General features: G+C 42.5%; 1 protein-coding gene across 1 annotated transcript in view; it reads left to right on the top strand.

Moving 5' to 3' along the window:
* Positions 1-4608: 4608 nt before the first annotated feature.
* The window catches only part of LOC142955077 (myelin basic protein-like), a 33598-nt gene continuing 10739 nt past the window's right edge, over positions 4609-27467 (top strand). The window contains exons 1-3 of the mRNA XM_076096431.1: positions 4609-5159; positions 15098-15156; positions 22453-22528. Coding sequence (XP_075952546.1) covers positions 5129-5159; positions 15098-15156; positions 22453-22528 — 166 coding nt within the window. The 5' untranslated portion in view covers positions 4609-5128. The remainder of the gene's footprint in view (positions 5160-15097; positions 15157-22452; positions 22529-27467) is intronic.

Raw genomic sequence — 27467 nt, 5'->3', positions numbered from 1 at the left:
TTTTTTTCATAGATGAAAATTAATATTAAGTTAATAAGTTAATATTAGATTCGTTATTTGCCAAGCCCAAAATAAAAAGATATTTTATATTCAAACCACTTTGATTCTCTTTTCCTTTTCTCCTTAACATATTAATTGATTGATTCAGCTGGAGCTACGAGGCAGAGCTTTGAGTTATTCTGCAGTACATTCAAGTGTCCCATTGTGTGAGGGAACAATGGTCGGAACTATAAAAACTAATCTGAATGGACATTTTTGAAAGCTTAAAGATTGACATCAACAATGTTTTACAATGAATGAATTAAATGTATTACTTCATCAAAAGTTTATGTAATCTGTCTAAATATTTTAGCAGTTCATGACATGGACATGGACGAATACTAATCTGATACTAGAAAATGCATTTCCTGCTGAAAATGCGTTGGAATGCTGAAAGCTGAAATGAATCTCAAAAACATTGCTGAAAATTAAGAAATGGGAGACTACCCATCTGAAAAATGTTGAAGGCCGAAAGCATTTAAACTGCACTGCTGAAAACCCTTCTAGTTGAAATGTCTAACTATGGTGTCTGTAGCTGAAAGTATGAGGAAGAAGAAGGCTTTGAAAGTTGAAGAAGTTTAACAGGATTTGAAGATTTTCTCCATAGAGATCCCATTCAAAAGAAAATTGCAAATAGCTTAATATTTCAAAGAATTTAAAGATTACAAATATGAAAATTCATATCACCCCTCTCCTGAAAGAGCTGAACATTTTGATATTCAAATGGTTTCTGTGGCTTAAAAAATGTCAGCAGTAGTGATATTTGTAGTATTAGTAGTACTAGAAGTTGTAGTTGTAGTAGAAGTATCATTAGTAGTCGAAGTATTAGCATTTAGAAGAAGTAGTAGTATCGGTAGTAGTAGTAATAGCTGTAGTAGTGGTCGTAGTATTTAATATAACAGTAGTAGTATAAGTAGTAGTAGTAGTAATAGTAATGGCAGTATTTGAAGTAGCAGTAATAGCAGTAGTAGTAGTACTAGTAGCAGTCGTACTAATAGCTGTAGTAGTATTAGTACTGGTAGTCGCATGAATAGCAGTTGTAGTATAAGTAATAGTAGTAGTGGTAGTAATAGCAGTAGTGGTAGTAATACTATTGATGGTAGCAGTAATAGCAGTAGTAATCGTAGCAACAGCAAAAGTTGTAGTAGAAGTAGTAGTAGTAGTAGCAGCAGCAGTAGTAGTAGTAATACTAGAAATATTAGCAGCAATAGTAGTAGTTGTCGCAGTATTAGTAAGAGCATTCATTACTTCAACAAAAAAGCCTGATTTTCAGCTTAATATTTAAATAGAGTTAATCCATGAGGCTTTTATTTTGAAAGGGTGGGGCTGGGTGGGGGAGAGAGGGGGAGAGGAGACATAATCATAATGTTTGACACATAAACAGAGGTTATTAAATGACAGGCTTCATCACAAGCATTTCAGTTATATTTCACTCTTTGGGGCTTTTATTTTGAAATGGGGTGTGGGGGGGGGAGGAGATGGACTCATATTGTTAGATTAACACAAACAGGTTATTAAATGACAGGCTTCATCACAAGCATTTCAGTTAGAATTCACTCTGTGGGGCTTTTATTTTGAAATGGGGTGTGGGGGGGGGGAGAAGGGGAGAGGAGATGGACTCATAATGTTAGATAAACACAAACAGGTTATTAAATGACAGGCTTCATCATAAGCATTTCAGTTAGAATTCACTCTTTGGGGCTTTTATTTTGAAATGGGGTGTGGGCGGGGGGGGGGGGAGGAGACATAATCATAATGTTAGATAAACATAAACAGGTTATTAAATGACAGGCTTCATCACAAGCATTTAAGTTAGAATTAATTTTGTGGGGCCTTTACTTTAAAATGGGGTGTGTGTGTGTGGGGGGGAGTCCTCTTAAAATCTCTAAGACCTGAATGACTGTATGAGAGAGAGACACAGAGAGAGAGAGAGAGAGAGAGAGAGAGAGAGAGAGTGAGTGAGTGACTGATTTCTCTGGCAATCTTTCTCATTTGGAGATTATCCTATGTTTTATCATTTACAGCTTACATGACTATTGTCCTGCTCTGCCATGTCTTTCCTCGTCTCTCCCTCTTGTGTCGCGGTGTGTGTTAATGTCACTCGAATCAGGAAACTTATCAGAATACCCATATTTGATTGGCTGAGCTGCATCACGTACATCTCTAAATCATGTGTGTGCGGCTTTTATTTTAAAATGGGGGGGGGGGGGGTCCTGTAAAAAAGCTCTAAGACCTGAATGACTGTATGAGAGAGAGAGAGAGAGAGAGAGAGAGAGAGAGAGAGAGAGAGGAGTGTGTGTGTGTCTGTGAGTCTGTGTGTTTATCAACATCACTAATGAGCTTAATCAGAAACACCTGTGTCCTTGCAGCCTTTTCATGGAGATAAAACAGGGAAACACCTCTCAAACAAATCCTCAAAACTCCCATAACCGTAGCTCCTATTGCTCCGATATTAATAAATGAGAGGAAGGATGAGTTGAAGAACGGATCCTGTAAAAATTGTGTCTGTAGCGTAAAAAATGTGGCTGAACTGGCGATTTAGAAATGGGGTACCGTGTTCTGTGGAAGATGTTTTTGAAGCAAAATTTAACATTGGTCTCTATGGAGCAGAATGTTGGTTTTCCTCTCAATTACAGGCTTCTGTGCCAAATGTGTAAATCTGTGGGATTCCACAGTCATTTGTCTACGACAAGGACAAGATTAGCTACTTCTACATCCAGAAATGATGCATGAAGAGTGAAGATTGTGGACACAGTGGCAAAAGACAAATGTTTTTTTCACAAGAATCTCAAGCTGCTCTTCACTCTAGCGGTGCCATCACGCACTCTAAGCTGCGCAATACACACCCATTATAAAAGCAGAAAAGGGCTGAAAAAAATCATAAAAGTTCAACTGCTGCAGTTCAAAAAGTATAAAAGATATCAAAAAGCTGAATAATGCAGCAATAGATCAGGGTTTTCTCAACATTTTAAAGTTGAAATGGTGTCTGTAGCTGAAAGTATGAGGAAGTGTGAAGGAAGTGTGAAAAAATGTTGTACATTCCTTCTAAGAGCACTTGTGTGCAGTATTTGCTGACATTGTGAGGAGCCAGAGTATATTTAATTTCATTCCAATTGAATAACAAATATTAACCCTTGCCTCCAGAAATAATGCAATTTAATGCAATGTTCTCAAAAAGTAAGGTAATATTTCGGAGCAGAGAATATTGATTTTGGTTGATGTTATTTTGAAGACAGAGAATCACCTCCAAATGAAAAGCAATGATTTGAAAACGTTTCCTTGTTCCAGCTACTGAATAAACTAGAAACGAGCGGGTCATTCTGCAGGAGCACTGCTAAAAATGTGACATGATTATCATTTATATCCTCGGCTCTCGTGTTTCACCAAGTGCAATGCTTAGCCTCTACCTACACACACACACGCATACACACACACACACACACACACACACACACACACACAGCGGAGCAGAGGAGAGACAGGTGGAGTGAAGATAGCTTTGTAGTTACTGGTTACCAATCGGCCCGCTGGTGATTGGTATTATACTATTTGATTCCAGTGGTGGCCGAGTATGATTGTTTCCGACTCTTGTGATCCAAACATTTCCAATAACTTCAGAGCCAGAAGTCAAGAAGAAAATGTGTTTTTTAAAAAAAATCTAATTAAATATACTTCTTCAATCCATATTCGTTTACTGGGGTCACAACACAGTTTACCCTCACACACTGACGAGTTAGATTCATTCAAAGGTTTTTTTCGGTTGTGAATGAATTAAAAAAATGTATTTAATAAAAATAAAAAAGACTCACTCATTTAATCCAGTGAATCACTTTATTGAAATGATTTTGTTCGAGGAGTTTTTATATTTTTCCCATTCGGTACATGCCTTGTTCTGTGACTATTTGTGTTTCTTATTTTTATGTTGTGGACACTTGTGACAGCTGGAGAAACACTTGTTTGGTAATAACAAGCCTTTGTCTGACTCAGGAGGAAATTGGCTCCAACATGAATCTCTAGGACATTGGAGGTGGCTCCAGGGGATCCGAGACCAGCTGGAACTGGTCAGTGTCGTACGAGCGACACAGGTTTCTTTTTTTGTTGTTGCAGCAAGTGCAGGGCTGAATTCAGATCAGTTAACAATGTAAAAATACTCAATTACAAGGTCCTGAATTCAAAGTGTCACTTAACTAAAAGTACCGAAGTAATGTGACCAAAACGTAGAAAAACAAAAGTGAAGTAAATTTGCTTCAGTGTTACATTATTCAAACATTGTAGGCCTATGATGATATTATTGATGCATTCACGGGCGGATTATGACAGAAATATTCAGCCTTTTATTACAGTGGCAGTCTGTCTGATACTTTACCAATTTGAGATTTTTAAAGGAACACTTTGATGCATATTCAAATAGTGGAAGTTTTTAGATATTGATGGAAGCGGGTAGGTAGTAGGATTATATCCCTGCACTGCCTGTCTGCAGCGAATGTCACCCACCTCTCCCTCAACAACAGTGCCCTGCTGCCCTTGAGCAAAGCACTGACACCTCCCGCTGGCTGCCGGTATGGTGCAGGCAGCAGCCTGTAACAGTAAAGCAGAGCGGTGCAGTAAATGAGATGTCTTCAGCCGTTCTGTCTCTGAGCGAGCAAACCTCACAGCGAAACTGTTTGAGTTTGTTTTTTGGTAAGGGGGGGCAGCCCATGTGAGATCTTATTTCAAAAATCACGAGTCTGTCTCGCAGCGTTTATTTAACCCTCCCTGTCAAGAAGCACGAGCTCCTAATAATGCACAGACGTGCACCGACGTGTTTTTCAGCCACATATTTCTTGGCGGACTAAAAGCTGCATTCCGCCCCACCCCTTACAAACAACATCACCACCACAGTACCTAAATCAGGAAGCACCGTGACACGTTTTTTTTTTTTTCTTTTTCCTTTTTTCCCCCCTGATACGGAGACACTTGAGTGATTACTGCAAACGGCGAACCATAAAGGGGGGGAAAGGCGTTATTGTTGATGTTGACGACCACCGTCGACCGCTTTTGAAGGAAAGACTGACAGTTGGTTACATCCAGTACAAGGCTCGAGCTGTGGATGCATTTGGCACAGACAAAACCGGAGAAGGGTATGTGCACAGTCGATATGGCCAAATGAACACACACACACACACACAAAAACACAAATACGAGGCGAAAAAGTCAATGTAAAGACAGTCACACACATACGTTACTATCGCCACAACGTTACTGCTTTTTTTGTTGGTGTGTGGGGGGCAAAATACATGGCGTAATGATTGTAAACATGTTATCCACGTCGACTTGTTTACAACGCGTAACGGCCGTTTTGAAACCCTGCAGGGAAATATGTCAGGAATGTAATTTTCTGGCTCGTCCGAGTCTGTCTAAGTCGAGGTGACGGAGTGTTGTTTGATATTATCACTGTCACCAGACAGTGTCACTGCTTTGACAGTGTCGCCCCCCCCACACCACCACCAATACTACCACCACCACCCGCCCTGTTGCCTTCTCTCGTTAAACCAATCACAGTTAACAGTCGACGTACGTTTAACGCTTCTTTGCTTAGTGGCAATACAACGCGCTGTGCTGAACGAATGTAAAGCCCGACGTCAATCATTAGATGGGTGTCTTCAATTCGGCATACATGGCGCGCGCCAAAAATGTCTTTAACCCAATATAATTCAGAAATGTATAATTGCTCCGTACTGCTCGCTACCGGAAACCCCAGTGTGCTTGGTTCGCGGTGAACCCTTGGACCAACGGGACTTATTTTGAACTTAATTAAAAGTGCGTTTTAATAGGCGGGTCATATATATGCCGAATTTATCAGATCCGCATGAGGATTCTTATAAAGTATAAATAGTGTCACACGATGCACGTCATCATGCATCACACTGTGTCTTCTTTAAATGTGATGATTTTAAATGGAGTTTGACATCTAGATTTTGTGGCACTTTCAATGGGAAATGAACATTTCAGTGTTAGTGGTCTCAATATATTGTATTTTCTGTCTTGGCCAGTGGATAGACGTGTCAACTGGCTTTTAATCTAAAACATAGGCTACACTGTGTGAAGCCTGGAGGAAATTAAGTATTAAATCACTCTGCATCCTAAGCGAGGACTGGCCAACAGCAAGCTTAACTTGTTGCTTTACTTTACATTAAAAAAACAGTGAAGGCCTGTATCAGAACAAGCTTGATCGCTGCCCTGTTGGTCTGTTGAAGAGGAGAACTGCCAAGATGTAACAGCAGTATTAGACTCTATGACATAATATGGACTGTCGTGTTTACACACAGTCTGTTTCTTTTCAAGAAAAAACAAAGAGAGAAAGTGGGTTTCAATGCAGCGACATGCTCATTTACCGCCGCTTCTATGCACGGTCTATAAATAAAGTACTCACACATGAGTGGCTGCTTACATCCGAACTGCGCTGATTTATTAAAGCCTGCAGCCCTGGTTGTCCTCTAGCCAGAGAACGCTCGGCACGGTAACCTCTGGCTCCATTGTATACGAACTACATGTAGGTTTAATCCCCACCCTCGCTTTTTCTCATCCTCAGAACACAGAGCAGATCATGTTAGTTGTTCAAGACGGTTGTTTTTTTTCAATACATAACATATCAGGTGCACCGTGTAATGGGATAATTCACCTTGTCACGGTCACACATGGCAGATATCCTTATTGTACGGGTGTTTCACTTTCGACACAGTTTCACTGCAGTGATGGAACTCTCCTTGTGATGATCTTGTAGCTTCTTGTGGCATGTCAAGGATTACTAACGAGACATAAAAAAAAAAGCAAAAAAAGCTTGTGTTGACGTGTACGTAGCGGGATGACAGCAGTTGTGGGTTAACCTTCGCATAGTTTGAGGAGGAGCCTCTGGTGGCCTGCGACTATACCTGAGGTGGGAAAGCGGCAGGAATGCATTCCTTCACATTTCACTGGATTTGCTTCAGCTCAGCCGGGAAAGAACATGCCAAGAGGTTTGCTCAGCCGCCGTCACGCGTGTCACTCTGCATTCCTTTGCTTCGTCTACAAGACGGGCTTATACCAGCAGGCCGTGAGTGTCGTTTTGCAGACAGTTAAGCAAAGAAATGTAGGCGTTGTGTTAAAATGTCCCTTACTGAGTGATGTTTTCCCACTCTGCCCACTAAATGTGTGTGTGACTGCACTCTATATCTGTGTTTTGCAGGTGATACACTGAGGTTAGTCAACTTCCGTCCTCGCAGACTTACAAACTTCCTCTCTTCTCTCACTTCCCCTCTTGTCTGTGCCTGTTCTTGGCAGGACAGGTTGAGTCACATTACCTGCTGCATGAACACCTCCTCTGCGAATACGCAATAGCTTTGCCCAAGGCGTGGTGCTGCCTGTCAACTCGGGGTGCTTCCCTATCATCCGCAGTGGTGTCACAGCATGCAGTGTGTCAGCTCCTCACAGAGATCACAGCAGCAGATGGTTCAGCTGAATATTTTGCCACCGGATCCGAGTCGAGAGGTTGTAGCTTGGATTAATAGATGGCAAACCCCAGGTGGCAGCGGTTGTGAATCTCCATCGAGGAGCATTGAGCTTATGCTTCAGGCCCGGGGCTTCATTACTGGGACACCCCAGGGAGCGACGGGAGGTGCCCATGCATAACAAATCAAACCAAGGATATGCTTGAAAGGCAATAGCTATACACAGCATTGGACCCCTGGGAGTATTGTTCTTCTGCTAAAGTCAAGGTGGCAAGTCCTACGGTGTTTTTTTCAGAAATTTAAAGAAATTGTGCAGAATATCAGCCGCTTGTACCATTGACTGTATGTAAGATGTGGACAAAGTCACCGTGACGTCACCGATTGGTTTGTGTAGTGCCGTTTTGAAGCCTCGAGTTCGGCATTTTGGCCGCCGCCACCTTGGTTTTTGACAGTCGCTATCTCGTTTTTTTGCAATCAGAAGCGATGAGGGAGGGTGGAGACATTTTTTGGCGATCAAAGCGTTTATAATTCAATTTCACGAACTGAAAACACACTGTGAAAGTTTTAAAGGTTTAAGACAAAAACAGCAACTACTCCCAGACTGAACAACGCCGTGGTAGCGTTCTGTCATTCACGAGGTAGCCCCGCCCTAAAGCATACCCTGCTTCATGGTCTGTTTGACTCTATATGGGATCATAATTTACTAAATGTACATCGTGCTGTATTGAAGAAAACTTGAACCTAGAGATTGAGACCATGAACTCATGTTTACAATGTTTACTGAGGTAATAAATCAATGAGAAGTAGGTTCCTTTTCTCATTGACTTCTATACAATTTGACCTCCTTTTTGCAACCATAGGAGTCGCCCCCTGCTGGACAGTAGGAAGAATGCAATTATAAGGTACTTCCGCTTAGTCTTCACTTTTCATACCCAGAGGTTGGCCCCTGGCCCCCCCCCCCCCCTTTTCAAAACAACATCTGAGTGTGTATACAAGAAAGAGATTGAATGAGCAATTATTTTATGTCAAACAAAAGATGGAAGCTACAGTAAAAAAAGCAGTTTCAGACGGGCAGCTGGAACCCAAACGGGCAAATTTGCTTTAGTTCAGCCAGATGCTCGCGGCTGACTGGTCGCTGAGCTGACAAAACTCTGAATTCACTTCTATCTAGAAGGAGCGGTGATGGTCACGATTGTTTTTTGTCCTGTTTGTGGAGTTGTTATTTTGTCTCTCTGGTTGGGAATTAAGCAAAACACCTTCTCAGAAAATTGTTGAACCATGAAATGTCCTCAACCGTACACTAACCTTCAGTCACTGTGGCCAAGCCTGGCTGGCTTTCTGTTCTCTGTTTTCTGAAATATTTGAACAAAACAGAGGAAGACGAGCACAGAAGTCTTATTTCTAGCAGGAGAAAGACAACTGTTGCTGTCCGACTTTATCTCTATTTGCACAAGAAGATGCCATCCGTCGGGGACAGATGTTGACCTTTGACCTCAAATCTCTTGTAGAGAAGATAGTCCTTTTTACTGACAGAAATCCAATGTGTAACCCTGTCCTATCACTCTTTCTTGCGTCCTCTCTCCTCCCCTCTACACACATTCATAGGCTCCATATTTATTACGTAATTGACTCGCAGTAGAGTGCAGCAACACGGTGCAGTCACTGATGTCAGCCGGAGGGTTTAAAAAGAAACTGGCTCCTGTCTCGCTTGCACAAGAGCAAACATAAAGCGAAACAAAGGAGCCAGGCAACGGCACACAGACACACACGTGATCCAGCCACTTACAGCTTTAGCGGTAGACTGAAAGAAATAGGTTTGTCAGCGTGCTGTGTGTGTGTGTGTGCTAGGCAGGCTTCTTATCAAATCAAATATGCATTCAGCGGTTACGGCAGAACACACGTGCACTGTAAGTGCGTCGTTATAAGGTTGGTTGGTGAACGCTGCTGCGCTGCTGGAACAGATCTAGAAAGAAGCTGTTCGGACAGAAATCGTTAGACACTGGCCTGTATTTGAACTTTGTAATAACAACATTACCAGACAGGATGTATAAATCTATGATAATATGATATAACTGCTTTTCTGCTTGACCCTGTCTTAGTGGAGTCCATGACCTAAAAGCCTCTTAAATTCCAACAGAACAAAATCTCACCACCGTGGAGTTTATTTTCCCAAAAGATTCTTTTTTTTTTTCATCTTTATGGGAAAGTTGGACTTGAATGCTTGTATTATATACTAGCGGGTGACATTTTTATGTACTAACAAGCTGCAGAGAGAGAAAAAACCCCAATAAAAACGCGCCACATTGTTTACTTGGCTGCTCACATGCATCTCGCCGACCCTCGGTCTGTGGGAGTATCCTTCAGGCAGGGCAAACCCACTGGTGTGAAATCCATTGGAGAAATGTTGCTTTGGCTTTGTTTCTCCAAAATGTAACCACAAACATACTTACTGCAGGGCGATAAACCAAGCCTCATTGTGCCGAATGATATTGTTTCCAAACCTGATTGCTCCCAAGAGTTTTATTGCGGTGGTTGTTGTAGAGTAATCCCTTCTGCCCTTTCTGACAGCATTATAAACCATCTGATCCTGACAGGGAGATTTAAGTTTCAGCAAGGTAATATCCCTCTCATCTCCACAGAGCTACAGTCAGTGAAATAGATAGCTGTACCTCCTCTATCCTCACTGAAAAACAGAGGGATTTGGTTTGGTTTTCACTACAGGTACTATTCCTTTAGCCGTTCTGCAATCCGTCTGGTGGACAGTGCTCTGTTCTCCATTGTTAAGGTGGGAAACTGAAATCTGAAAGAGAACAGAAAATAGGTCCAGTATGTGCTACAAACAGAAGACATAAGGTAGATGGTTTGTTTGAATGTCGACATGCAGGTTTTTGGCTTTGTCTTTTTTGAAATAATAATAACACATTTTATTTGTATAGCGCTTTAAAAGGCACTCAAAGACACTTTACATGCTAAAAAACAGAAACAATAGAAGGAATTACAATATATACAAAATAGATGACATAATAATAAGGAACAGCACAAAAAACATACATTTTACAGGTTAAAAGCTGATTTAAATAGGTGAGTTTTAGGTGCAGTTTTGAAAGAAGCAATGGAGAAGGCCCTGTCCCCCCCCAGGTCCGATGCTAGGACAGAGTAGGGAGGAGTAAGGAGGTTGGCATCGGCAGATCTGAGGTTGCGGTTGGGATCGTGTCGATGCAGGAGGTCCGAAAGGTAAGAAGGGGCGAGGTTATGAAGGGGCTTTGTATGTGAGGAGAAGAATCTTGAACTGGATGAGCTGAAAGAGCGACATGTGATGGACAGCTCAGACAGATGATTGCTCAAATGTGCTGCAGACTGTGCTGTGTGATAATGGATTCTTCCAGGTGCTGGCCTGTATGTAGCCGCCCCGTCATAAGAGCTTTTACCATCCTAATGGAGTATTTAAAAGGAAAACAGAAATGTTTCCAAAAGTAAGATGCACTCAGACACACCTGGCAGTTAACAGCAACGCATGGGTTAATTTGTGAAGGAGGGATTACATTTATTTTGCCTTCCTATCTCTGAATGTCTCTGAAAATTAGGCAAACAAGTGTGTTCTTTTTTTCTTTTTTTTTGTTACATGCAAAAAGTACAGCTGGACCGTTGTAATTGCAGCCTTGTATCACAGCCCCACCACCACCCCTCCTCTCTGCATCTCGCACTCTATTATGCAACAGTCTTTTGCAAGTCCTTGCAGGATCTCGGCTCTGATTGTGTAACATTCGAGAGCGAAACTGGCTGCAAGGCCTCACGTTGAGTTGAGTTGCATACACTAGAATCCCTGCCATGTCTCCCCCCATGTCCATCAAAGTGGATTTCAGCTTTTACGCTGACAATATCATTGTGGCTCTTTGTTTAATCAACAGGGAGTTTCTTATTTTACTTTCTTATTTTTTATAGCTACTTGGTTGTGCTTTCTATGACTGTTACGGCTCAACCGCCAGCACACTCAGACACGATTCAACCATTCTCTTAGTTCACAGGCTTTTTAAAATGTGTTTGTGAGGTTTTTCACACCAATATTTCTCTATAGCGCTAATCAATGTTAAGCCCATGTTAAGTCAATGTTATGTATTTGGAGAATGCTAATACATTTTTTTATTGTGCAATATTCACTCAGGAACTGTAACAAGTTAATGTGAGTCTGGGCGTTTAATTTCTTTAAGCTGCTTAAAGCCTTTCTGAAGCAGTTGTTGGTGCAACAAGAACCTAAGCTTAGACCTATTTAAAGGAACAATGTGCAACATTTGGAGCATTTATATAGCAGCAAACAAATATTTCCTATGTTACAATGTAGCAGAGTAATGTGTACCTGAGGAGACTCCCTCTGTGTGTAGTGTTATCCGAGCTACTCCTTGCTTTGTTGACATGGCCGGATGTACTTGTAGTGCATGTTCATGCATGTGAGCGTGCCCCACTGGCTAGCTTACGGTCGCCGCTCCGCACTCCTGTCATGTGGCGGTTTACAGCTGATAACGCCGTCCCGACCCACAGCGTCACGGTGAAAGCTTAACGCCAACCCTCCCGTTCCTCTTCAGGTAAACACTGTTTGCTCTGTCAACATGTTTGCCGTAGTCCGTACTGTCAGTGCTGTTGGCACTGTTAGCTACGCGCCGCTGGCTCAGACGTCGACATGTTGAGAGCCGTTGAGAGGCAATTGAAATGCTCCCAATCTCGTATTGTGCACCTTCAAAGTTGGATTAATCAATATGGGCAGATCTAGCACTTGTAGAGCCTAAACACATTTTTTCTTGCATCATCAAAAAGGGCTGTAGCCTTCAAGAGCAAATAGCTGTTACCAAGTAAACATGAACTGTGTTTCATCGATCTCTCGACATACTTCAGACTTAGTGGTTTTAGTGAAGATTATGAGCATGTACGATTGGAGTGAGTCAAGCACTGTTTGTTCACTGGATTTAGTCCAAGCTGCTGAAAACACCGGCTCACGTGGAACAGATCTCTCAACATGCACAAATACTGTCATGCCAAACTTAACCGCCCCGGGAAATCCTTTAAGGATTCACATTTTTACGGTGTTAATCACTAACTACCCAACCCATGACTGGTTTGGTTCACTCTCAACGCCCTCACCAACCTTGTTTCCATCCAAAAAAGAAAAAAACAAACACTGTACGCTACCTGCCCAACACCACAGAGCATACAGACACAGTTAGCGACTAGCTGGTGAACATAGTGGCAAATACGTGATATGTGTTCACAGTATCTCCGCTGCTTACAAGTAGCCAAACAAAGGGCTGTTAAATGTCCCTCATTAATAAGCTCCTTTTCAGATGCGGCTGCTCTTCTCCGTAGAGAGGCGTCAGTGGGCCACATTATAATCAGAAGAGAAACTAGAAGAGATTTGCGAGTGTTTTTCGCTCCTGGGAGCCTTTTTTAAAATTGCTATCGTGAATGTTGAAGCACTGCTAAAGCTGCTGCCTGTGGTAAACATTGCTCCCCTCTGCTCCCTGTTCAGAGGACAATGTAATGATGTAATGGCATCTCTCAATGCTTTATATGTATTCACTGTGGAAATAAAGTGTTAATACCAGCGTGTGCGTGCGTGAACAGTAGGAAATGAGTAGGTCATGATTTAATCTTCTTTTTATCGTGACTGTTCAAAGGCCTTATTAGCATATTTTTGAATCCTTCGGACTGATTGACCTGTGAGTAGGGAATGTGAGAGGTTCGGTGCATTTGAAATTTGAATAATAAAAAGTGACACATACTGCATTCATGCAGTTGAATTAAGATAATTTTTTCAACATTGTTGCCGTCAGTATGGACAGTTTTCTGTATTCTTGGCTGTGCATCCAGCCATAATGTTAGACGCCTGTTCCAACATCAATGTGGACCATCAACAGAGCGTATATATGAACCGCACATTCTGTTTTTAGCATGAACTGTAGTGTAGCATAAGCATTTTTTTTTTTTTTTTTACAATTTTTGACACGTTCCAGAAAAGGAAATAGGTGTCAAATATGATGAAAGCCTTTTTTGATGTCTGGAAAAACTCTCCTGGAAGCCAAAAATGCTCAGTGAGATTATTTGAAAGTAAAGGAGAGGATCTTTGAATTGTGGGTGTAAACTGAGATTTTGATTCATGTGATATTCAGCACTACAGTTTGATAAAAAAACAATTTTACACCTTTTCTCACTTGCACCTGTTAAGCATATAAACGGCAGTTCTTATTTGCCTCAGTTATTGAATTATGAGGATGAAAGTTCTTGCTTGGTTTTATGTTGTTTGTGAGCTTTGAGCTCAGACACCTGAGACCTGTCCTTACTTCACGTACATTTCTCACTTTCAGGACGTGTAGGTGCTTTTCACAGACTTTGCAGTACACCTGTTTTCTGGAGTCAGTCAGTTCGCTCTCTGTTTTATTGGAGTTATTGCTGCAGCCCTCTAGTTTTACATACTGCTGTGACGCAGTAATCACTGACACAGTCTCTCATGTAGCCCCCATCTCTTAGTGCCGCACAATTACCTATATTGTAATTCATATCATTAAAGGCTGTAGTTTAGCAGCATTTTTGTAAGATATAATGGCCCCCCTTTTGTTTCCTTTCTTTCCATCACCACCAAACATATCTTTAGACAGCACAGCAGCAGGTAATGGTGAGGATGAGACTAAATTGCGGCACCTGTGGCAAAATGATACGTTGTTGTTAAAAAATGTTGCATCAGATCTGCATCAAATTCAAGGACGAGGACAGTAAAGTAGCTAAATCACTGGCAGACGGAAAGTGAAGTGAAGTGAAGCCAAAGCGGAAGTGCCTTAAACTTGCATTCTTTCTCATGGCCATCAGGGGGCGACTCCTTGTTTCAAAAAGAAGTGCGATTGTATAGAACTCTATGAGAAAATGACCCTGCTTTTCACTTGATTTACCTCAGGAAACATTGTAAACATGAGTTAATGCTCTTAGTCGTGAGTTTCAAGTCTTCTTCAACACAGCATGATGTTCATCCCATTGCATTCTGGAGTTCGATAGCCGATAAAGCAGTGTATGCTTAAGGGCGTGGCATCCTTGTGATTGACGACCAAAAAGGCTTCAAAGAGTCAGATCGAAACCAATGGATGACTTCACGGTGACTACAACCACATATTATATCCAGTCTATGGTGTCAAAGCAGTGGTAACTCCGCAGACCATCAGAAAAAGAAACAAAATTTGCAAACTGTTGTGCTTTTGCCTATTTAGTTGGATTGGTTTGGGCGACAGGACCGAGGCAGCCCGTAGTGGAGTTTTTCAGACGCCGGAGAGAGCGCAAATAAGCATACTTGGAAGCGGGCCGAGACCCTCCTTTTCTAGCGGCCCCGGTCCAGCTGATTGGTCCGCACCAGGCCTCCGTTGACAGTTTTCACACCAGCCCAAACGAAGCGCACTGAACTGGCAAACGCACCAGTGTTTTTAGAGCTGTGTGTGATACAGTTTCACACTCAAGAGGCAGCCCTTCTTGCTTAGACAAGGATGAGGACACACTGCTCACATAATATGCTGTTTACAGTCTTCTCCTGGTGTGAACACATTCCTCTGTTTTTCTTACAGTCTCTGACACCAGCATGGGCCAGCACCTAGGAAAGAGGGAGTCACCCACAGGCAGCAAGGTAAGAATCCTCACAGCAGGAGTGTCAGTGTCTTGTTTTGTGCATGTGGAATAACAATATCTTGAAGTGTGTGTGTGTCTTTGTCAAAATGATGGCCTGAGAATGAAGCATGTGCTGGAGAATTTTCTTTAACCTAATCAGTGTGAACACTGGCCTTTAACAGCAGGACTTTGGACTCTGTTCAGTCATTCTGATTTATTGCCTTCATCTTTCAGTCAGACTGTTCACCACTTTACAGTGCGCAAGTCTTGAATGCCTTTTGAAAAAGTCACAGCTTATGTAACACATACTAAATTCTTCTTTGTGTATTTATCTCAAAGGTCTGTATGCCTGTAATGGCTTTCCTTCAATGTTCAAAAGAGATTTGATATGTTTCTGAGCCGCCTACGTGTTTGTGGTGACTCTCTCACCTACGGCACGGCGGTGATCACACTGCCACAGCCTACTCTTCCTACTCTTCTCTCAGACGTATTGAGAAGCAGTGATCTATGGAATAAAGCACCGTCTCATTGCTTCATTTGGAGATGTTTGTCGTGGAGAGGAAAGGGATGAGGCGGAAACGACCTCGCAAATGTTGAGTGGATGTTTATCCATAACCATTCATATCTATGCATTATTTTGAGTCAAAGGCCACTGTGCTGGAGTAAGACCCTATTATGACTAGCGCAGTGCCCATCTGTGGGGTGCCTGTTGGGGGCATGATGGGTCTCTATGGCTCTTAGGTGTCGCCCTATAACAACCCACTCAAAACCACAAGCCTGGAACATGTAGGAAATAAATAGGTGACTGTGTGCATCAAGGCTGATACTAACACCTCTCCAGGTGCCTATCTCATTTAACCATTAGCTCTGGCCCGGTGGTCATCATGACTCTGTTTGGCTACGTCCACAAAGGTCAGCTGTCTGACATTGATAATATAGCATCATCGTTCCCACAGCAGCAACAATTTGTCGCCATCTAGAAATTGCTGATTTTTCACAGTTTTTCTTTGACAGCATGCAACGTTTAGATGTTTCAGTGCACTTGCTTCTTGTACTGCTGTTGAGTCGTGCTCAAAACAGGATGAAAGTCTCAGGCGGAAAGACATTATGCTGGTGGATGGATCGTGTTTGCTGCTGGAAGTAAGATATTAAGTGTGATTTTCTTCTTTTCTCTTTTGTAGCAAACAAAGTCGTTAGGCCCCTCACAATAGGCATTTTTAATTGGCCGGGGAACCAAATATGTTTGAGAGATTAAGTTTGAATCTTTTTTTTTTTTGACAAATTACAAGCAAGACACTATCCTGTGCGCCAAGTATGGAGGAGGATCCGGCTTAAACTGGGGCAGTAATGTAAATTAATTACATCATTATGTCAACTCCCCCGCACTGCTCAAGTCCTTTTTGTCACAGCTTTTTGTAACAAAATTACAGCGAATGTAATGGGTTTGGGCCATTACGGCTGAGGCTGCGATCAGATATGAAGAGGTTGCTTGCTTGTTTTTGAGCAGCCCCTCACGCCAGACTCTGAGCGAGGTGGTGTGGAAAGAAAAACAGCATTAGGGGCCGTGGGCTGCAGCGTAGAAAAAAACCTGCGCTCTGACTGTGTGGTCTGGTTCGCGGCCAACTACCTGGCCGCTGCCCGTAATGAGCGCAGTGATCGTGTCGGCTCACTGGGGGTAGAGGGGAGCCCGAAAACAGCAGGGAGGTTGATGGCTCGCCCCGCAGATGATTTGTTTCCTTAGTCTGCAAAGCACACTCTGAGAGCGAGAGAAGAGCAGGAGCGAGAGAAGAGGATTCATTTGTCAAGTGAGAAGCTGCCAGGAGAGGTGTTAGGGCTGCATGTCGTGCCAAAGCCACATTGTTTATTCAGCTTTATAATTGTATGTCTCTCTGTGGCTTATTTTCCCCCTCTCTTTAGGCTTGATTATTATGACATCAAAGTCAATATAAAGGTCTGGCAAAACAGCCAGTTGTCATAGAGACAGTTCAGCAGGAACACAGCGGGACAGAGTAAAGCAGGTTGTGTTCAGGTGCTGTTGTCTTGAGTCGTGATCCCTTTCCCAGTCCCTTATCATTTCGGGAAGGGTAAAATGTACCCGTGCCTCCTTTGTCACACCTCCACAGCAGCTCTGACAAATATCTCTGACATTTTCACACCGCCGATATTTCACAGCCTTAAATCCCACAGCCTTAAATCCCACTCGGAATAACACCGACCTTGTTGTGTTTCTGCCAGAGTAGAAACAAAGGCACATTGCATTTTGGTTGATTTAACTGAAAGAAATGCAACAGCGCACTTTTTTAAAATGACTCCATTTGCAATGAACCATGCATTTCTGACACCGTGGTGTTGTATGTACAGATCACTGGCAGCCAGAGACTATGTTGCATATCACGGTGAGATATTTCCTGCCCAGCTACAGTGAGGGGAATCGATTTTTCTTCAACAGGAAACATCAGGATGTGGTCTCAAGGCTGCAAAGTTGGAGTACACTTTTTTTTTTTTTTTCTTACCATTTTCTACTGATGCTGAACTACCAGAGAAGAATCCATCGCGGGGAAGATAGAGAGTGCACTTTTCTCAGCTTGGCAAAAGAACATGAAAAAGTGACACTCTCTCTCAAGTATAACCTACAATTCATATTATCAGATGGTGTTATTTGGGGAAATGTAGGAAATCTCAAACAGGTCAAGAATGAGGTTGTTAGCTATTTATTTTTGCAAAATACAGAAACAACTTTAGATAAGGTGCATTAAGGAAAAGTGGGTGCAACTCAAAATATTACAAGCCTTTCAAGAATTAACAATGAACTAAACTAAGAATTGCATACTAGAATGCATTGATGATTGACAGCAACAAAAAGAGTCGACTGTAAGATCAGCTTATGTTAGATCAGATATACACACGGTTTAATCTAATTATTACACTTTTACTCCTTTGAGACAATGATTTGTCCCCCAAACTAACATGGAATTCCCTCTACCTAGACTGCCTATCCCAAACTAATCTACCTCACTGAACCCTAGTCTTCATGCAGATTAGCGGTAGGCTTTTTAAACACTTAAACCAGTAGCCCGGTTAGGCCCCCAGCAAGCTGGTTAGTCACCTGACAGCTCTGGATGTGTCCCCGAGAAATCTGCTCTGACCGCACACCACACAAAAATAACAAATCAAAAAAACAAACCAACGCAGCCAAACGGACCACATTGCTTCACCTAACCAGGGATGCTCCACAAGTCAAACTAACACACTAGAGGACCATGTACTCACTGCTGCTAGTTCACACCAGATAACTCGTGTAAACACACACTGGCTGCAGGACCAACCTCAGCTGCCAAAAAATAAATGCATCCCCCAAACACATTGTGTGCTGGACCAAACCATTACTATTCAGAACCAAATATCAGCCTCAAGCCAATCATTTTTGGACGGACGAGCCCCCACTTGTCACAAACTGGGCCGAACGGCAATGACGAAAAAGGGAGATGCATTCAGTGAAGCAGCTTAACAATTATTTATTAGGTTTAGAGTAACATAGAAGACAAACTTAAACTAACAGTGACATGTGAAGTCAGTAGTTTCAGCAGTGTAAGTGGGTGGGTGCGTGGACAGTGTATATGCAGTGTTGTATAGTGTAGAAACCAACCAAAACCACAATGGGTGTCTCAGGAAGGGGAGAGCGACCCACTGAGAATCCAGAGGGTTTTTAATACAGGGTGCACTGGCACACAGGGCCAGTGTTGCTAATGGCCTCAGGTGTTTCCAATGCCTAACGACCCTCTGCCACACCCACCTCCAACACCTGCAAGGAGAGCAGCCAAACGAACAGGCAGACGGGGGCAGAGAGGGTCGTCACAGAAGGCTTCATATGTGGTCCACCAGTTCAAAACCGCTTCACAATATGATGCTACTTTGTCAATCCTTCCATGATGTTAGTTGTGATTGAGTCATAATACTGGAACTACTAAATCGCAGTCTCCAGATGAGGGAGCTTGAGGCTCAGCTAGCAGACCTCAAGGCTTCAGCTCTGCTATTGTACCCAATTAGAGCGCTCTGTGTGGTGTGACCAGCCCAGCAGGCTTGTTCTTTTCTTTTCTCTTCCTCTGTGGGAGATCTGTCTTCATCTGAATCATAATTCCACTTTTCTCACCTCGAGCCCGCTCTGTACTCTGTCGTTACCGAGAATAGCACTGCTTGGCTCACAGTCTCATCTATTTGAACCACAAAAGTAAGTGCTCGTTTGGAAGAGATAGTATGAAGCTGGCCTTTCAAAGGTACAGACAATACAGTGTGTGTGGTGCTCTTTATATCTTAGTGATAAGGAGATGATCCAATCCATCTCCGAAGTGTGAACAGGATGAAACACTGAAGGGCACAGCTATCACCAAACCACAGATGGCGAAGAGGATTACTTGAAAGTCTCCAATCAGCCGAGCCCTGAAAAGGTGTTCGAATGGCTGCACTCTTCTTTCCCTCTACCTACTCAAGGCACATTGAACCCCATACACCACCCTTAGTACTGAATGGAGATCAGAGGGCTGAGTGGAGCTGCGGCAGGAACCCCCATAGCTGAGTGTTCCAGACACCCGTCAAACAAGCAAATATGCTCACAAACATTAGCGTTGATATCTTTTAAGCAGAACAAACAGCCAAGACACTTGTATACAGGGATAAAGGTGGCAGATTTTCCACTTTAAATTCGTATTCATTGTTGAAACAAAGGGTCCTTGATTCCAGAAAGAGGTAGCCCAAAACAGGCTTCTCCTTTTTAGCTGTGGCTGGCAGATTTCTTTGGCTCTTGCTAACTAGCTAATTAAGCTAATGTTAGCTCAGTGACTTTGTTAAAAACACTGCTTGCATTTTAAAATTAAAATCTTAATGGCTACATGCACGATATAGAAAAACATCAGCTTTAGCCTGTTAGACAGGCTAAAGCTGCCTAACAGGCATATACTGTATATTACAACTGCATTGTTCTTGTTTTTTTAAAGTGTTGAGATAGTTAGTCTTAGCTTTCTAAGAGAAAACATAATGGTTTCTTCACACCAAGTGAACCTTTCGTGCAATGCGATTACATACAAAGTCAATGAATGGACACAAATGGACACAAATGCGTGTTCACCAAGCCCTCAGGAAGAGCGCCAGGATTGGAAGCAAATTTAACAGAGTGGCCAAACCATGGAATTATAACCTCCTCGTCCTTCACGCCCCAAAAAGGCTTTTTCCACATTGACTTACATGAGGAAAGACACGCTGTCTGTTAATCAGCAAATAATTGTGTTTATGTATGAGCACTTGATAACCACTTTTTAAATAATTAGGTCCTGAAAGTTTCAAAATGCACTGCACACAATGCGGCATTATTATGTAGTTATGTTGGCAACCGTTTCAACAAGTAGTAAATCTGTGGCTTGCTAGATACAACTCTGAGAAATTAACCGAAAGTGCGCTTGGCGCTATTCCAACGCACTCGGCAAGGCGCCCTTGACTGCAATCTGCTGGGTTCATGGAAACACAGAGCTCAGTCTCTGCATCACGTAATACCCAGCAGGGATAGAAATGGGGTGTTTGAGTCAAGTGCCTGAAATAATCATCAGATTGAAAATGATGTCAAGATACAAATGTTTATTTAATTATATTTCAAAAGGCCCCCTAAACCTCATTACTTGCGGATTCAGTCCGATGAGTTGCACCAGCCTCCAACAATATCAGTTCAACAAGCATCCAATCATCAGCGGCTCAGCTCCAGGAATGTGGATTTGTTATTTGCATCGCTAATTTTCAACATTTACATAAAGTGCAAGGCTGAATTGAGATATAAGACAGCTGTCTCTATGCGTGTGGGTGTGCGTGGACAAAATCCAACAAAAGTTGAATACTGAGAGCCTTACTCATGGGAAGAAATGTTGATGTGCTCGACAGACTGTGGGAATGCAGTGATAAGGTGAGCTATATCAATGCAAATGCCGTGCAATTTTGGTGGCTGTGGTTTGATCAGATTGGATTTGAGAGTGGGAGCGAAACAACCCTACCCAGCTGAGACCCGCACACCTCAAAACGGTGAAAAGAGCACAAAGAATCCAGCATTGAGCCTGTTGATTGAATCCGAATCTCATTGTGTCAAAACAAATTTACATTCATTGTTTAATGTAATTGTTTCAATGGACAAATAAAATTTCAAAAGCGCAGCACATTGTTGACCTTTTTATGTGATTTGCATCGGTAAGTGCTTGCTCACCACACTTGTCCACCTCCCCTCAGCTCACAGGAGGACGTCACCGTTGCTCTCCTCCCGTATGCTCATGTGATTGTGAGCGGTGTGCCCACAGTTTTTGAACGCCAGTGTTGATTCCCGATGTTGGCAAACCCACTCGGAAGCGGAAGCTGGGGCTGCATGAGTCATCAGGGAGGAGGAGGGAATCAGTAAGAGGATTTATAAAATGTGAGGATTATCATGTGCAGATATTTAGTTCACTTGGAACCACTAAATAGAAACAAGTAACTTTAATCGTCATATAGCTATAGAAAGAAATGAACATGACATAAGGGACTTACAGGTAGGCATAACAGTTCAGCCTGCATAATCTTTAATTCATGGCTCGTGAATCAGACCAGAGCTGCCCGGGAGTTACAGCTGAATCAATACTTGCGTACAACTGGAAAGCCTGATAAGACAGGCCTATGTTTCCATTGAAAGATTAAATGGTGTCCTTTATCTTTATTTTCCTCAATATAAGCTTCCCCTCAGTGACAGCAGCAAAAGGTGACCTGTCCTGCTTCAAACGGAGCTCTAAATCTACCTCCGAAGTACATCAGAATGGATTTTCTAATAGACATCGGCCTGCTGGAAATTATTTTTGGTGTTTCTGTAGTTGATTTCAGAGTTTGTTTTTAGGTCTACATGTACTTCTGCTGAGAAGGGTCTCTAATGTCTAAAGACACAACGCAATTACAGAAGTAATAACCCAGTTGCTTTACAGTATAAATCCTTTCAGATGAATACAACTGATGAAACATTAGATATTCAGAATTGGCATCAAAATGGGAAAATCTGATTCATAAAGTGTAGCACCTTCTTTTCAATGTTAAATGAATGATGAATGGGTCTCTGAGCATAATTCTGCTGCAATTACAAAGCCCGAAAGCCTAAATAGATGTAACTATCCCTCTCTCTCTCTCTCTCTCTCTCTCTCTTTCTCTCTCGTAACGATCCCTCTCTCTCTCTCTCTCTCTCTCTCTGTTCTCCGTCTTTGCCCCGTTGCCATGGCACCTCAGTGCCTCACCTCTTCAATCTGTTTTTGTGTTCCTGTTAAAGGCTCCGTCACCTGAGCCTGAAGAAGTGGAGACAGCAGCAGCAGCAGAAGAGCCTGAATCACTAGATGAAGTCTTTGGTAAGGGGGTCAAACCACATTTTGAATTCCAATTTACATGCATGTTGACATTCCTCCCAGTGTTAAAAAACAACTGACACTTAAAACGATGATCAATGTTTTTATCCCGGCAACCTCGGAATCTCCAAAACAATCAATAGAACGTATTGACTGTAAATGTGCAATAACACAAAACAAGCTCCTCTTCTAACTGGAGACATTACAACTAATCTACTGAGGATGTTTTTAGAATATAGATTATGTGGGCATTTCAGGTTAGCACAGTGGGAAACATTGAAATGTGAGATCAAGAAATCCGCAGAACCTGAAATGACAGCCTTAACTCCACATGCACACGGTAGCTCCTTCAACTCAGCTATCTTGACTCGATGTCTTTTTGTTCCTCCTCCACAACAATGAAAGGCTTCTGCTTCACAACACTGGCTCAAAAGCTGCTAATCCAGCTAATAAAGCTGCATGACATTTGTTTGGAGTGATTTGTTAGTAGAAGTTTTCCCTCCGACACGTCCATTGTGTGCGTGGTTAAAAAGAGCCGTTGTAATACCGCAGCTCAGCAGATGAAAGCAGAGTTTGTTGACATTAATTTGATTGATTTCAATGCGAAATATCTTTACAAATTGGGATAAATTGGATCAGCCAGGATGAAATAGCAATTTCTAGTGTAAATTTGCTGAATTCTTCTTTTATTAATTAATTAACTCTGATTTAATTCTAATTTGAGGCAAATCCAAATAGGATTTTCTGCTGGGATACATACTGTAGCTCATGCATGTTGCATGCATAATAAATCAAGCTATGTTTAAAAAAAAAAATACAACAGAAAAGCTCCATCAAAAGTTGCAAGTTTACTTTTCCCATGAAACCAACATCCTCGATGTCTTTTTGTGCCACCTTGAATGAAACCATCGGTGTCACTGAGGCGTCCTGGAGCTGAGTGAAGATGCAACCTCCCAGATACCTCACATGCAATGTGTGCAGTGACCAAATGCCCCAGAGCCAAACATCACTGTCTTACAGTGTTGGGGAAAAATGTAATCGTGGTAAATAAAGTGTAATAACGAGAGGGCAAGTTAGCTGTTCATTCTGCAAGAGAATAAAAACCCTTAAGACGTTGACCGCGTCTGTGTAGGAAGAGCATGGAACGTTCAAGAAATAGGGAAAGGAAGACAAGCGCAGTCTGTTTTCTCCCTTCTGTGTCAGTCTCGGTTTTTTTCAGGGTGAGCTGTGGTGAAACGCAAGCGACAGGAAGGATTTGGCCATGTGTACTGACTGAAATAGCTGCAGCACAAGAGATATCAGTTAGATTGTAACTGCTTCTCTGAGTGTGTGTTTGCTAAAGGTTTGGATAGACGATATTTAAGGCTTAAAGATTTAAAAACATTACGTTTCCCTTCTTCTTGCTCCTTCACAGGGCTGACTCGCCTCTGAAAATATGAAGTGGATTCATAGGTTACTGCTGGGGTTAAACGATAAGGCTGCAACTCAAATTATTAGCAATGTCACCAGCAAATTGACTCAGTTGTAACTGATTAAAGCGGATTGTGTGAGTTGGCCAAACTACAAAATGTCTGACTATTTAACTCGTTCAAAGATTGTTTGGTGGAGAGATTGTGAGGTTTGAAAAGATAAACTGTGCCCTTCATGCTCAAAAAGTGGCGAGTCTTTTTCCAGATAGACACTACTGCCTCCTACTGTACGCGCTTTCTGTAGGTGTGATCTGCAAATTCGTAGCTCCCTCCTCTCCGATGACGGAGGTCACCCGGTACTACTCTCATAGCCTTTGAGCGGGGACACCTTCCCTTTCGCAGCGTGGGACTGGAGGTGGTGTCTCACCCGGAGAGAGAGCGTGATTCTCTACTGTTGATTGGCTGTGGAGAACAGTGCCGTCCCATCCCTCCATCTGCAGGTGACTTCCAGCATCAAAAGACCACGAGCACAAACCCATCAGGGTTGTTGCTGAGAATGTTGTAGCTCAGTCGTGGCCGCATCAAACATGTATGAGATGAGTTAGACGCCGGCCTCATCATGGGGGACTGTTTTGTCTGCTCTGCTGACCACAGTGATGGGATCTCCTATATTGTATGCCGTGTGTCCACAGGGGCTCGCAGAGCCTCAGCACGTCTCCTCGGCTCTTCTCTGCCTCTGAGCTACAACTGAGGATATTGAGGATATTATTTCGCCATAAGTCATGTTATTCTAGATTGTTAGGGTACTTGTTATTGTTAGCTTCAGTACCTTGTAATGTGAGTCAGAGTGGAGGATGATAGTCGGTTATTAACCAAAGTAATTTCAAATACATAAGTTATCCGTCCAATCCAGTTGATTCAGCGTAGCGATTGGAACACCGACTCTTTGAAGTGAGCTAGATCCTATGGCTCCATTATTTTCTGAGAGCCGTTCAAAAGAACGGAAAGAGCTTCTTTATCTTTTTCTTTGTCGTAGAAGGCGAAAGTGCACAGCGCTGCAATCTGTCAATTTCAGCACAAGCATTAAACTCGCTGCTCACACCAGCTCGAGCACATTTTTCCCTTCCGGTCAACTAATGATTCTGCTCTTCTGCTCCGCCCCTACCTTGCTCTCACTCTGTCTCTGTCTGTCTGTCTGCTTGTGTGTTTGCGTGTCTGGCAGCGCCAGAACGATACCGATATAATGGACGTCTCTCAAGTACAACTCGTTGGAAAGATTTCGGTGTTTGTCAAACGTCACATTGCTAATTCATCGTGTTTATAGATATCCTGTAATTTCTAACCGAGTCTCCCATTACAGACTCAATAAAGTATTGATTATTATTATACAACAAATACCAAATCATTTAGACTGCATCAGAGGACGGATGCACCAACCAAAGGATTTTCAAAGAAAGGTCATTGTTGAATGTTATGCAAAACTAATTTCTATGCCCAGCAAGAGTGTGCCTGCATGCATGATTGAATTCGGTCCATGTTGATGTACGGTCACGGGAGTTTTTTTGAGTATGTACACATGTCTCCTTGTGCAGAGGGCAACTGTGACTATCTGCAGTTTCACTGACGCTTTAATAGCAACAAGAAAGTTATATCTTGCAGAGGCTTCGTCACATTGATCTCTTGGCTACTCAATACACTCCCCCTCCTGCAGTTAAGTGATGTTCCTCATGTTTAACTCTCGCCATTGATCAGCGCGGAGCAGACTTAGAGGAGCTACGATTAACACAAGTGATACTTCAAAGAAGCCATGCACCCGTGAAATTACTTCTAACCCTCGTGGGACAACATGGTTACTAGGCATCTTCTGTCACGTACGTCAGATACGTCACTGTTCTAGTAAGCAGGCTGTCTTACTGCTTCAGCTATTTAATGGCACGATGCTTTTGTTGTTCTTACACTAGTCCCTTTGCGGACCTCCGCTTCCTCACACAGGTGCTTTTGGCAGCTTATGATAAGAACAGGAATGAATTAGGATGCAGGTTTAAGATGCGATCTTTTAAAAATGGAAGGTAAGCAGCTGACTGAAAACGTGAACCGACTGTGGTGTCGACCACGCTCATTCCGGTTTTCTATAGAGTTTGCTCCAAAGTCAACATTATACGGTTTGTTAAGAGGGGTAAGTGGAAATAAAAGCTCTATCATAGTGTGTGTTATGTTTGATCGTTATTGATCAAAAAGCTGCTTCAGAGCGCTGCAGTGCAGTTTCCATTTTGCTTAATGTTTAACTGGTTCTTTGCTCAGTCAGCACTGCTTTTCTGATAGTGTGTAAAAATCCCATTTTCTTATCAGCTCCTCACTCTTACTGAGGGAACATTGCTGTTAGGATGCATTTAAAGACTTGCTCTTACCTGTGCATCAAGGCTGAAGTAATTCAGCGCCATTAGGTTGATTCAGGGGGCGGGCAACATGAAATAAAAGGAATTGCCACCAAATTGGGACAATGTGAGTGGTTTATGACGGGCAGGTTAGCTCTGCTTTATTGGAGCCTGTTTTGGTGAAGTGGTCATCAGCAGGCATCATGACTCAGTCCGGCATCTGGGGATGTCTCCACGCAGCACTTCCTGTTTGCACTGCTTTTCCACTGAAGGGCAAACACCACCATCAGCTGTGCGGCTGATAAAAGCCCATTACGGCCCCATTACCTGGGCCGGCCTGAGCAGGCCCCCGCTCAGCAAAACTTACCCCCTCTATGTATCTGTCTATCTGCCTGTTGCATCCTGACTCTGTCTGGGTCATTGTTTCTTCATCATCACAGGGTAAGAAGAAATGAGGGAGGGGGGGGTGCCTGAGTAAGTGTTTGGATTGAAATGTGCACCACATAATCCTCCAAGCTGCTACTTAGGATATATACGGTACTTTAGAATGTAAACACATTATTCATTTTCATACCTGGAATTCAATTTTCTCCATTCTTCTCCACAGTGAAATTGGTCCCATTATGACTTCCTCCTCTTTAAAGAATTGTGTGTCAGGAATGTGAAATGTAGAAAATAGGTTGAAAACTGGCATTGTCCTTTTAAAACAAAGTAGATTCAAGGACATCCACTTATTATATATAAGCTGTAAGACTGTCTGGTTCATACAACAGAAACGGGTTTTGTCTCCTTTTTAAAAGATTGTCCTTCCTTATCGTTGGTTTTGTTGTCGTGCTTCAGCCTCTTCCTACACCCACGCTCATGAAAATGACTTTAGTGAGATGAATCAATATGGGTTCAGCCTGCCTGAGCTCTGACATCACATACATACATCAGTTCACGTGCAAAAGAGTTGTTTATATGAAGAAAACAAGTTCTCAAAGTCTGAGAACCGAGTACTGAAGTAGACATTCATTTCTTAATATTCCTTTATTTAATTCAAGTATAGATCTCAGCACACAAGGGCTTATAGCGTATTTCCTCCTTTTGTTGTCCAGCTTTGCGTGTTTCCTCACAGTATCATGTACGCCTTCACCACAAGGACGAGAGGAACAAGCG

This window comes from Anarhichas minor, unplaced genomic scaffold (genome assembly GCF_050575085.1).
Source record: "Anarhichas minor isolate MPS153535 unplaced genomic scaffold, ASM5057508v1 ptg000022l, whole genome shotgun sequence".
In the NCBI taxonomy this organism is placed as follows: Eukaryota; Metazoa; Chordata; class Actinopteri; order Perciformes; family Anarhichadidae; genus Anarhichas; species Anarhichas minor.
This window is presented reverse-complemented; position numbering and strand designations above follow the sequence as displayed.